The following is a 13,891-nucleotide window of genomic DNA, read 5'->3' as shown; positions in this document are numbered from 1 at the left end:
GTAACAAAACTTTTATAGATCTGAATAGCCTTCCAGGTACTAGAATATATTTTCTCTCTGCTTTCTATGGTGGAAGTTCTGAATTACATAACAGCACATGCAAAAGGAGGCAGGAATACAGCTTTTAACTAACAAAGTGATTCCAAGAGCTACTTGGCCAGCAGTAGTTCTTTAAAAATGTAGATCAGAAAGGTATTTCTATACTTTCACAGCAACTGGTGATCATAAACGCTTCCCCTTGGCAAACAAGGGAGACATCTCAATGATAAAGTGACAGACTAATAAGGAAGAAATGATGTCACCAGAAAATCATTAACTCAAACCATTAACAAAATTATGATGTGCTTGTGTGGATCAACTGTGTATTAAATCAGTAAGTAAGGGCTAGGAAGTTGAACTGAATCAAGTGGAAGTTGATTCAAGGAGTAAACAGGAATTCATCTACGTTCATATAGAGCAACTGATCTATAGAAATAAGTACTTTAGAAAAATATATTTTGGTGGGGATCCAAAGAGCTACTAAGATGGACCCAAGCTTGTTGGTGCACAGTGTTGCTGTTGTTGCTTTAAGTAAGATTCGCATACTGTATCACTAACTCCTTTGGAAACTGAAATCGGTTTGAAGTGCATATAGATAATCAGTTTCATCCAGAAATACCTGCAGTTGCTCCGCAATCACCCTCACCACCACTTTTTGCCACAAATGGGGTGTTGGTAACTGGACTATAGTTGTTACATGCCATTGGGTCCAGAGTGGGCTTTTTAAGAAGTGGACATACTACTGCCTCTGTAAGGGCTGTGGGCAACATTATATCATGTAAAGTAGTGTTTACCATATCCCTGACCTATTCAATCACCCCACTCTAGTTTTATGCTTTTTATCTTACTGGAAAGATGGAGAGGAGGAAATAATGGATCCAGAGAATGGAAGTTCTCTCACACAATAAGACTCTCCTCCTCCCACCTCCTATGCCTTTGACAACAGCTCCTGAAGATCAGGGAAGGATGAGACATAGGGGACAGCAGCAGGAGGGGAGAATTGACGTAATTCGGGGGGGCTCTCTTGCAAAGCAGACTAATGAATATTACGCAATTCCAATCCTAAGAAAATAGGATTTATTTTACTAAGTAATGTAGGAGAACTTTGGAATCCTGTTCCATACATGTCACGGTCTTCTAATGGAAGGCTTATACCGCCATAACCCTAACAAACTAGGTAATGGGCAAAAGATAGTTTACCTTTACAAAGGCTGCTAGCTGGATTTTCAATGAGGATGTCTGGAGGCCAGACAGATTTAATGAAGAAGGTACTCAAGTAGCTTGTATGTGGGCTATGCAAAAGGATCCAATTTTTAGCCTCACAGCATCTTCCACTTGAAGTCTTATGACAGTCCAATGAACTTCTCAGCTAGGAGAACTTGTTACTTTCTCAGTCACACCAGCTGCAGGATCTCTAACCATTTCAGAAGCCAAGCTGGAAGCGAGAGAAATTCTCGGTTGGGATTGATATAAATTCCCTGGTTCAGGTTTGGCAATTTCCATCATCTGTGGGTTAGGCAACAGCCCTCTCTTTTGGAAGAGGGAGCTAAACTCATCACTACTACGAACAGCTCTTCAGCACATTAAGCCGTAGGTTGTCATGTCCTTTAGAACTTAAATTTTTAATATAAAGGCAAGCATATATTGGCACAAAATACTGTCCATCCTAAATTTATGTTCACATTAAAAGATAGGTTCTATGTTATCCAACAAGAAAATTCAATGGTTATTTTTTCCAGAAACATGAGACTGTTTCCCCCACTAAAATCTCTGCTATTGTATCAACAGACCAGGCTTTCTTTATAACTTATCATGAAAGGTTTCAGAAAGAACATAAATTCTTGTTCATTTTTAAAATATGCACACAGAGTTTCTATTTCACTTGTTCCACGTGTTGAACTTTGAATCTCCTAAATTCATAATGAAAACTATACACAATCCGGTGTTGATTGTACTACAAAGAAAAGACAGAGTTAAACATCGATAAACCAAGCAAAAAAAGTAGCAGCACACATGACAGCACCCAACTTGTAGACTATCAAGGCCTGTTCACAACTTACCTGTTATAGTACCTGCCCCCCATCATAAACTGGTTGTTTGGTGTTGGGCATATTTTAAAACGCTGTATGTTTTCACTGGTTCGAAAGTAGAGAGAGTAATCCCCAGGCGTGTTATCAGAAGGTCTCACAAGAAAACTTGACACCTGGCCAACTAATTACAGAAAGGAAAGGAAAGAACACTTAGCTCCTTACCAATATTTTACTTTCTCAGTGTTAATATAGCAGCTTTATTCAAGTTATCTGGAATTCGGTATGCAAACTACACGTGGCCAGTTGCAGAAAGCCAGCTTTAACAGTTCGCACAGTGTATGGTCTGTTAATCAATGCCAAGTTACAAGAATCCTTCCTGAAAGATAAAACAAGTCTTACTGCAAATGATCCCTTCCATATCCTGAAGTGTACTGGCACTCAGAAACAAAACCTTTACTAATATAAGTAAAGTGAATGTCCTTTGTGTGTGTGCGGAGGCAGTTGGAGGATGGATGGTGGATAATGGATTTAGGTTGAATCCTAACAAGACAGAAGTAGTTTTGTGGGGACGGGGGTTGGGAATACTCCCTGGTCCTGAACAGTATAACTGTGCCCCTGAAGGACCAGGTGTGCAGCATGGGAGTCATTTTGGACTCACAGCGGTCCATGGAAGAGCAGGTGAATTCTGTGTCCAGGGCAGCTGTCTACTACCTCCATCTGGTACACCAGCTGAGACTCTATCTGCCTGCAGACTGTCTCGCCAAGGTGGTGCATGCTCTGGTTATCTGCTGCTTGGACTACTGCAATGTGCTCTACGTGGGGCTACCTCTGAAGGTGACTCGGAAACTACAACTAATCCAGAATGTGGCAGTTAGACTAGTGACTGGGAGTGGCCGCCGGGACCACATAACACCAGTTCTAAAAGATCTTCACTGGCTCCCAGTATGTTTCCGAGCACATTTCAAAGTGTTGGTGCTGACCTTTAAAGCCCTAAACAGCCGTGGCCTGGTATACCTGAAGGAGTGTCTCCATTCCCATTGTTCAACCCAGACACTGAGGTCCTCCTTGGTGGTTCCATCACTGTGAGAAGTGAAATTGCAAGGAACCAGGCAGAGGGCCTTCTTGGTAGTTGCGCCCTCCCTGTGGAAAGCTCTCCCTTCAAATGTCAAGGAGATAAAAGAACTACATAACACTTAGAAGACACCTGAAGACAGCCTGTTCGGGAAGTTTTTAATGTTTGAGATTTTACTATGTTTTATATATGCTGTAAGCCACCCAGAGTGGCTGGGGAAAGCCAGCCAGACGGGTGGGGCATAAATAAAAAAGTTACTACTATTATTATCATTATTACTACGATGAACTTTTATACTAGACCATCTAAGCAAATACTAAAAATAAAATTGCCTTCATTTGCCCTAGGAATAGTTTTTTAAATCATTTTAAGCCCTGTAACAGCCTTTCTTCTTAAAATATTATGCAGTTAAGTAGTGAAGTTAATGCAGAAGTGGTGTAATACATATTCTATTAAGTACATTTACACATGACATACCTGTCATCAGCAAGCCGTAAGCCTCTTGTTTAGAGATCTTCCCATGGAACCATCTTAGATAATAGGATAAATGAGAAAATATTAGAAACACCATGGTTAGATTGGTGATCTCGTCTACTTAGATTAGTGAAGAGGAACCTTTTTCAGCTTGAAAGCTTCATTACTTCATGGGTAAGCTTCTGGGGATAGAATGCCAATGGCGGGCAGGGTCAAAGCACAACAATAGATGCAACTCTTACCTTTGTAGAGTAAGGCTGCATTCCAGCCACACAAAAGCCATAGTTTTTTACACATACACACCCATCCAGGCATGCAATAGGCACCATCACGGTTCAAGCACATGGAACAAAGCTGGTGAAGGGTACAGCTGAGAGATAGGGGGCATGGTGTGGTAAGAGTCCTGAGGGCTGTACAAAGAGGCCTGCGGACTGGAGGTTCACCAATCCTGACTTACATGATAGTACACAAGTGCACTTAGGAATGACCTGTATAGAATCATAGAACTGTAGCACTGGAAGGGACCACAAGGGTCATCTTGCCCAGGCTTCCTCAACCTCCGCCCTCTAGATGTTTTGAGACTAAAATTCCCATCATCCCTGACCACTGGTCCTGCTAGCTAGGGATCATGGGAGTTGTAGGCCAAAAACATCTGGAGGGCCGAGGTTGAAGAAGCCTGATCTAGCCCAACACCCTGCAACACAGGAACATTTGCCCAATGTGGGGCTTGAACCCATCACCCTATGGATTTCTATTTTTGCTAATATGTAACAATGTTTAAATTCAGATGATACAGGTGGTATGTGTGTGTGCATTTACGTGTGCATGCGTGCGTGCACCCCCCCCCCCCACAATGATTATTCATACCATTAATAAACATTTGCTGTAAAACCAAGTGTTTTTAATATCAGCACGATCTGGTAAGCAACAACTCAAATGCTCCAATTTGCCCTCAGTCAAATGAAACTGAAATTGCTTTCAATAACTCACTATATCACCAAACTGTTCAGGAAATATTTCAAAAACTATGGGAAAATATCCCTTGCTCTTCTTTTATCTACATTAACATATTCATATTCCTAGACATTTTAACATCCTTGCAGTTGTTATAAATCCTTTCAAAATTGTGCACATGCATTTTCAGTTATTGTGTTCAGAACTGAACAGAGAAATCCAAGAAATTCTTACAAGTCTAGATTAAAGTAGTACATTTTGTCAAGGGTCTTGAAAACAATGCTACTCTCCTCACTTTAATATAGTACTGGACTTTTGGGACACAGCATCAAAGAATCTTATTATGTGCATCACATAACTCCTGAATATTAAGTTCAACTGAAATAATGCATTTTGCATATTAAGAAATCAAGGAGTTCAATTCTAGAATAACACTTACAGTATTCAGACCCTTGTGATAAGTTATAATTTATTCCAGAAGACACACTTACATTTTTCCTTCATGCGGATCTTCTTCTCGACCCTAATGAAAACATACAACTGTTACCAACACAACAGAGTGATACAAATAACGCATTTCCTAAAGTTTACAGAATGTTGTAAGCAATATAAAAATAATTTTGAAATCTGAACCATTTTGGATTTCTGAAATTAACATGCAACCTATTAAATTTCATCACGCTCAGTGGGATTTGCTCACAAGAAACTGTGCATAGAATTGCAACCTACAACACTGAACTATTTGATGTCTGCCTCAGAAAACAAACCATGCAACTGAAAAGGGCTTGCTCTCAACTTCCAGAAACTATAGGTAGAATGATAGACAGCTGAGTGCCATACACCCAATAAGAGCCTGCCAAGCCTTATAGAGTGTAGCATATTGTGTCAAATATCAACACCTTTTTCTGTAGAAAAGTTAAAATAATAATAATACTGGAACACACCTGCAACCCTCACCACCACCCTACACACACACACACAGAGAGAGAGAGAGAGAGAGAACTGGACCTCCAAATCTACACCCAGCCGTAGCAGTTTAGAAAACTACTTTCTTTTGGAAGTTTTGACATACACACAGACTCTCTCTCTCTTTTTCTGTACCCCAAATGCCACTGATGAGTACCCTTACTGAATGGTTTCTAAGCTCACTCACCCATAGCATACAAAACAATATCAAATTTTCAGGATTCTTCTCCCTCAAAAATTACATTAAAAATGATCCAGGCTGTAGTCATGAATCTGGCCACAAATATTAAATCTACTGAGTCAGTTCACACACAATGTGAAATCATGGTCTGGTAATATGAACATGAATGCTGAGCTTACATACCCAATCCCATAATGCACTCTGCTTAGTTCATTACTTCCTGATTTGTAGCAAACCATAATTTACTACTGCATCTGAACTAGCAAACTACGGTTTTAACTCACCCTGAAAACCAGGATCAAACCCTAGGTTGCAGAGCAAACACAAACTATAGTTTGCCAGTCCAGATGTATACTAGTAATACCCAATTAAGGAGCATGTGCCAAAGAAGATGGAAGCATACCAAAGTCTTGATTATAAACTGACCCATAGTTGGAAATAAAACAATATATATGATCTCCTTTTCAAGACACAGAAATAACAAACTGGAGAATCAGTTGCATTTGTTCAATACTTTGCTGTGTAAGCTACCTCTTACATACTTTTATTATTGTGCTTTTATCTTAATGCTAAGATACTCCTTGTATAAAGTAACTTACCACTTCCTCCACTAGGTCTTCTACTATAAGTCCTTGCTCATCCGTACGTAGGTTTGTAACCCACATCCATCCATCATCTAATTCATTGTGGACAATAAACATGTCTCCTTTAAGGAAGCTATATGTAATTAAGATAAAATTATGAAACAGATTCCCATTATACCAAGTCTGGCACATTAAGTTATACACTTACAATTGTTCCCTGATTTTCTCCTACGTCTCTGGAAATTAAATGAGCTCTTCAAAATGAATTTTAGAATTATACCAGAACATACCAGATTTATACCAGATTCTTAGGCAGAGAATCAAACTCAATGTGAAACCAAACACTGAAACCAGTTCAGAGAAGTTTTCTTTGAGTCATGACTTAACTTGAACTTACAAATCATTTAATTGCCTTGAACACAAAATGGAAGTGAATACCTAAATATAACTCCTTCAACAACTCAGGAGAACTTTTAAGTTCTCTCTCTTCCTACTGAGGCAAGGAAACTGCTAAATTTTCTGGAAACTACTGGAGAAAATGAGGGAGTGGGGAAGGAAGAGGTTTTCTGTTATTGACATTTCTTCTTTCTCTATTTATCTTCAAAGAACTGCTTGTTTCAGATGAAGGGAGAAATCCCAACTGACTAAACCAGGCTGGAAACTTTTACTTCAAATGGTCAATTGATTATGACTGCTTTTTTATAATAAACACACACACAAAGCAAGAGCCACAACTGTATTGGTCCCTACATGGACTGTTTTATCTGTGAACCTGATATCAGTAAAAATGAAAGGAACATACTTGTTGGATAATATAGTTCAGCATTTTCTCCCAGGAGTAGTCATCTACAGACTTTAAAAAGTACTACGGAATCTTAAACAGAAGCAAATTAGTTGCCGCTTCAGCTTTTGTCGACTACAGCCATTTTGCCAAATGCATGAAATGTTACTCTTAATTGGCAGGTTTATCAATGCACATGTAGAGAGGCAAAACAAAAAAACAAAAACCAGGAAGCAGCAAGTGTGGCACATTTGTATGCAAAGCCAAATTTATCTTCTATATATCTGTAGCTATACAAAGTGTGGCACATCTAGAGCTACCCATTTAATTTAACAGCCTTTTGAGCCCATTATTTATTAGTACCTTTATTCTGAAATCATGTATGCATCTATATAGATAGATAAATGTATACATACACACACACCAAGAAGGAAAGCATTTCATGCATTTTACAAACCCTACAAAAGCTTCTGTTACGGTAGGTTTGTCTAGTCTCTACAGTACCACAGGTTCTGTGTTTTTAACCAGAGGATGTATGTTTTACTACTACAGACTAACGCTCTAAACTATAAAGGTCTAGACACTAACATGCAAGGCATGGTAGCAATCAATAGGGCATGCTTCAGATTCAAGACCCCATTTAATTATCCTGACTAGTAAGACTTTTATACACCTAATCCTCCATGAACTTGTCCAATCCTAAAAATCATATAATGTGGCAAGTATCACCATATTGTGTGGTATGTACTATTGAAGTATTTGTTTTTAATCTGTCTTCCTGACCATACTATCAGCAGTCTTTCTTTCCACTACAGGTGAGGGGGAGAGAGAACTGCAGTATCTCTCCACTGGCCCTACTGAAAAACCTGCAACTTTTGCCTTCTCTCCACCTTTTTCTATTCCAGCTGGTCATTACAAGAATGATGTAACTAAGAGCTAGTGCCTGATTTTGCTTTTTCCTTCACCCTTCTCACTCCTTTTCCTTTCTATAGTGGTATATCAATATTTTGAACAAATAAATAATTTCACCCCACGTAGGATTTGTAATTCTTATGAAATATACCTTATTTCATCTGTTTCTGGCACTTTAGTGTATGGCAGAATGGCTCGGACTCTCCTGCGGTCCTCCACTGGCTATAAAAAACAAAGATGTTCTGCTGTGATGCAGGACTTAAAATCTGGACTGCAATGTGAGCAATATGATTTCAAGACAAAATATCCACTATACTAACTAGATCATATTTTGCAGCAAAATAGGATCTCCCTAGACTGATTACCTCTAATAACACAATTAGATCCAGTAGGCCAATGCCTGGATGCTTTTTAAAGTCACAATATTTAGTCAAATATTTAGACTAACTGCTTATTGAGCAATAATAAGTTCAAAATATGGATCAGAGCGGAACAGAAGTCTCTTTATTTCAAGTTAATTAAAAATGGATTTAGTTTTCAGTTTGAGTACACTAAGTAGCTTTCTAGATTATGGCATAACTTGAACAGATGAAATATTGTCACTATTTGTGTTAAGATACTAACATGAATTAGTTTTGTGTGAGTGTGGCATAAGCACTAGCTTTATGGCAAAACTGTTCTGCCCTTAGAAAGTAAGCAGAACGTACTATATTGCTACTACCATATTTTTTATCATTACTTATTTTTATTCAAACTTGAGCTCCCATATCAGTGGTATGGGTTGGATTCAGGCTCATTTCCACAAATTGAAAGGCTTCTTCAGTTTAGGAGATGGTATTATTTTTACCAATTCCCCCTGGTGCTACCTCCCACACTGTTCTGAAGCATCCCTGACCCTCCACAGAGGTTGTTCAAGGGGGCACAAGGGATGGGTGGAGAAATTGGCAGAAATGTTGTTGTTCCCCCCTCCTCCAGCATTCTACCCAAGGGTAGAATTTCACCTATGGAAAATCTAGATTCAACCCATTAAATGAGATCTACCATCACTTCCATTTCCAATTTTCTACTTGTGGTCAATGTGCCCAAAGCACTCATAAGCAAACAGTAAGATCAGAGAGGTCTTTTACCAACACAAGGCTTTCTCTTCTATTCTTTTAAGATCAGGCAGGATGGGCTTTTCCACCCTTTTGTCTCATCATTTCCCACCAGGGTGGGAAGAAAAGATGAAGGCCCTGAGCTTCAATCATGCTGAGAACTTAGATAAATGTTGTTCTTTGCTCGATAGCGCTTACCTTCTCTCCCAGAAAGAGAGAAAGGAAGGGATGGGAGCTGATCCCCCCAGGCTATTTGGAACCCAGCAGGATGAAAACTTTCCTCCTCTGCTTCCTGCTTTCATGCACGGAGGAAGAGAGGCAAGCAGATTTGTTTCAGAGGTTTCTGAACCAAGTATCCAATCGTATTTTTCAAGCATACAGTGTATGTCACAGTACCAAATTATTTCTCTAATACAGCAAAGTCTGAGTTTCTAAATAAATAATCTCTTCTATGATTGAATACTAATATATAGATTTGGATGGAGCTATATAGTATCCAGTTATCCATCCACAAATATGTAACTCATTTCACATTTCCAAATTAAAATGGGTATTTCTGTAAAGGTGATTTTAATAGGAGCATAGAAACATTTGCTTTAAAAAAATAGTACATACCTCTGGAGGTGCTACAGGAAACAACAATTTTTCCCCCTTAAGCAAACAAGATACATGGCTGTAATAACCTATTAGGTCAGAAAGTGAAGAAAACCGTCTCCCGCCAATATAATAGTCACCACACATTGCAATAATCCTGTTAAGAAAGATTATGACCTACATTAGTAGAAAATATTAAGAATTATAGCATGAATAAATTCAAAAATATATACTTTGGTATTTCAGTCTTTCTGGAATGTTAGTTTTTTAAAACTTGAAAGAATAAATATTAAACTGACTATGTTTTTAGGATATTAAGGGATGTATACATATTCACACTGACAGCAATTCGGTGTGCTATCTCTACTTAATAGAACAAAAGAGAAACCCCACTTCCTAACATTCCCAAGCCTTATTTGAACAAACATCCATCGTATAAAGTAGGGATTGAAATCTGTGGCTCTCCAAATGTTGCTCTCCAGCTCCCATCAGCCCCTGCTAGAATGGTCAATGGTTAGAGACAATGGGAGTTATAGTACAGCAACATCTAGCGGGCCAAAGATTCACTTTTCATGTAATAAAGAATATGTTTCATTCAAGCCACAAATGTGCTTGAAATAAATGCCGGGGGGGGGGGGGCTCAGATAAATTTTGACTACTATTTTAGAAAGCTCCATGCACAATTTGATAAAATTAAGCCTAAAAATCTAATTTAAACAATATATCTAGAGCAGTTTCCAATTTGCCTGTATGTGGTGTGAATCAACTGTACTCATCAAGCAGCCAAGCGGCTGTAGTTTTTGAAGAATCCATGCCAATCCCTATTGATCTGCACATGCAGGGGGATGGCAGGTATATAATACTGAACAAATCATTCAATGCTGGCTACCTAGAGTGGTAAGAACAGCTGCAAGCAGCCAGATGAGTGTTTATCCTCTTTTCCAGCCTTTAAGAGCTATAAGAAAGCTATCAAGCTGCAGATCAACTTTGCCCTCTGCTTCTCTGGAAGGTGGGGAATGAAAAGCTGTGAGCACTATCTCCAAAACTCAGGCTTACAAAACAAAGCTACATTCAAGGCAGAGAGAGAAATGACAGCTGTGGAGCACATGGTCAATGCCTTGGCAGCTGCCAGTTTCCAAGCAGCAAGAGCAACCCTGCCTGGCTCTCTCTGTGCTTTCAAGTTAAGAGTATACAGTTTAGAAAGCCACCATTGCTTAGAAGCTAACAGCCACTTAAGTATCTACCTTGCATACTCCAGACATACATTCCCCCTCTGCAGAGGAAAAGGTAACTGAATGCCACAGAGCAAGCCACCAGCCAAATGGAAATAAGTCAGGCTACTACAGCATTTCACCAAGGAAGTAGCTCTCCACAACTCTACCTTTTAGTCCTGTTCTCTTAAGTATTGTGAAAGATGAATGGCGAGGGAAGGAATGGAAAATGGGGTGATTTAAAGCAAGGAACGGTGTTGGAGCAGAGTAATAGGAAATATAACAGAGGATGAATTACAAGCTAATGCAATCTCATCTGAATTGCAGGGGAATGTTCCAGGCCATATCTTCAGTTTTTGCAGCAGGAACACAACTGGGCCCAATGGACCTGGCCCGTACCCTGAATGAATAGAACATGTGCCCAGAATTCTGTCACATATAGGGCTTCCTGGATAATCAATAAGTAAAGTGTCTTCTGAAAGAAGAAAATGCCAATTCAGTCGATGATGATGCCACTTTGAACTTTTCGGGGGAGGAAAAAGAGTCTCTCACTCCAACTCATTCACAAGACACCTGCTAAGCTTCAAAACCCACACTTTAGGCATACATCTTTAAACAGCTTTTTCAACAATATTAAATCAACACTCACCTAAAGTGATTAACAACATTGGTTTTACTAAGGAATGAAAGCACAAATGATCCGGGCCTTCGATCACTCTCTCGGATAAGATAACTTCCAGGTTTCCCTGCTTGCCGAAGGCGTTCTTCTGCAATTGTTCTGTCAAGCTTCCCATGATACCATCTGGAACACAAAGCACAAAAATGCTGCATGTAAGCTTCAACCAACTGAATAAAGTGAAAAGCATGTGGATATAGACATCTGGGTTAAAAAACCCCCACAACTATCAGCCATGAACTATCACAGCATAGTCTGGAGCAAAGATAAACATTTATAAAAATGAAGGGGCTCAGTTACAAGCTCTACAGAAGGCCTGTGGTGACTGCTCCCACAGTAAGTCAATCTTCCAATGAATTTCTATACTCCCATGGTCAGTTGCAAAACAGTTGCAAAAAAGACACAATTCTACAAAAGTTAACAAAACTTCCATGTATGACTTTTACTGAAGTCCTCTGCATTCATTAAAGCCTTGTTCTAGGCAAAGTTTTTGTTACTTGGCTTCTGCATGTGGATAGTATGCCCAAGGCAGTCAAAGTCTGGGGGGAAAGACTCTAAAGGAAGCACTGCAAGCATAAGCAGAGCAGAATCCACAGAGAGTGGGCATTAAGTTTGGAGACATTCCAGAGAATACCTAAATGTGTGCTGTGGAAGTTGACTTTACTTAAGCGGGCTGGGGCAGGAGCAAGCAGCAAAGCCCCATGACCTTTTCATAGCATGGAGCCTCTTCACATGGAATAATAAACAAAGGGAGCTAGAATCTTAAACAGATTGATACCAAGTAAGTTAATACAATTTAACACAGGCATTGACTGTGTGTTGTCACACACACAGTTCCATGCAATGTTTTTGTGCTTTGTTAATAAAATGTACTCCATGCCTCATTTCTCCACAGGATGTAAGGAGTACACAAAACCTACGAAAAGATTGTCCAAAATGGAGTTCAACTTAAAGAACAGAGCGTTCAATGAAGAAATGACCCAGAGGCTATGGAACAGACTTCCTCCATTGGGTGGAATCCAATTGGTGTTCTTGTGCTCACCAAAGGGTTTTTGATCGAGCAGACACCTCTGCTAATGGAAGAGGAAGAGAGGGGGAGTTTTGTCACTTTTCCCTACAAACCCCATCAAGACCACCTTCGACCTTGTTCTGGAAAGTCCCCCAACCCTCGAGTGATTTTCAGGAGGTGCTGCAGGTATGGAGGTCTGAGATTGTCTCCCTTCTTCTTCTGTTGAAACGAAATACCTTCTGTAAATGCAAGTCCACCAACTAGATTCCATCCATCATCTCATATGATGAGAGGTCACTAGCATAAGGTGAATCTTCTCAAGAAACCTAAGATAAAGTTTGAAAATGTCCTCAAACACCAAAAGGCAACCTCCCATGCTCGAGTCCATGCTGCACAGGAGAATGACCTTCTAACTCTAGAGATTACTCAAGGTAATCGACCAACGGTGTAACAGATTTCCCTAGGAAAGGCCACACAGTATTTTTCCCCTCCGAAGACATCAGTACAGAGTAATGCAAATGTAAGGTGGTGTCAATTAAGGGAACAAACATGAAGCCATCCTCAATAAAAAAGGGAGGGGGAGAAATTACAGGTCATCAAATGTGGTATGGTGCTGCCACAGGAAGAATGAAGGTTGACCTGCTGCACACATCTAGCCACCCCACTTTCTGGAACATACAGCGACTTGGGTAGAAATGTGGCACTAAATAGGAAAATATTGTCACTTGTTGCACTGTCTAGCATTATCTCTTGCCTGTACCTCCTGCAATCACAGTTGCCCCAAGGCAGCCTGGTAGAGGCAACAGAAAGACAGAAATAATAAATGGTTTATTTATCAATAAATTAAAGTTTAGTCAGATATAAATAAATAATAAATAAATTCAGAACATTTGACGAGGAAGGAATCACCCAATGAGCTACTATGCTGGAAAGTTGTTTCTGTTTAATGGCTAAAGTTAAACCTCTACAGTGGTACCTCTGGATACACACACCTCCGGTTGTGTATCCTTCAGGATGCGAACGCAGCAAATCCGGAAGTATTTTTCCGGATTTTGCTGCATGTGCATGTGCATGTGCATGCGCAGAAGCAGTCCCTCCGGTTGCGGAAACCCCGGGATCCGACTGGAGCTCCGGAATGGAACCCATCCACAGCCGGAGGTACCACTGTATTGGGTCTGACAGTTTAACCCAGGGACAGAATGAGCCACCTAATTTTGATTCCAATCGTAAACCTGCTCTGTCCAATTGTTTTGAAAAAGAATGAAAAAACCCCACTTTTAAATTGTATGCATTTTGCAGGCACTTTGTACAGAT

At 39.8% G+C, this 13,891-nt stretch overlaps 1 protein-coding gene across 1 annotated transcript in view; it reads right to left on the bottom strand.

The window, feature by feature from the left end:
* RASA1 (RAS p21 protein activator 1) overlaps positions 1 to 13,891 on the bottom strand; it is a 52,015-nt gene that overhangs the window by 23,588 nt on the left and 14,536 nt on the right. The window contains exons 2-8 of the mRNA XM_080972404.1: positions 11,542 to 11,694; positions 9,703 to 9,838; positions 8,145 to 8,215; positions 6,316 to 6,433; positions 5,061 to 5,092; positions 3,619 to 3,671; positions 2,100 to 2,250 (exon numbers count right to left, since the gene is read on the bottom strand). Of these exons, the coding sequence (XP_080828530.1) occupies positions 2,100 to 2,250; positions 3,619 to 3,671; positions 5,061 to 5,092; positions 6,316 to 6,433; positions 8,145 to 8,215; positions 9,703 to 9,838; positions 11,542 to 11,694 (714 nt within the window). The remainder of the gene's footprint in view (positions 1 to 2,099; positions 2,251 to 3,618; positions 3,672 to 5,060; positions 5,093 to 6,315; positions 6,434 to 8,144; positions 8,216 to 9,702; positions 9,839 to 11,541; positions 11,695 to 13,891) is intronic.

Source organism: Podarcis pityusensis, assembly GCF_964106645.2.
Source record: "Podarcis pityusensis genome assembly, chromosome: 11".
NCBI classification, from domain to species: domain Eukaryota; kingdom Metazoa; phylum Chordata; class Lepidosauria; order Squamata; family Lacertidae; genus Podarcis; species Podarcis pityusensis.
This window is presented reverse-complemented; position numbering and strand designations above follow the sequence as displayed.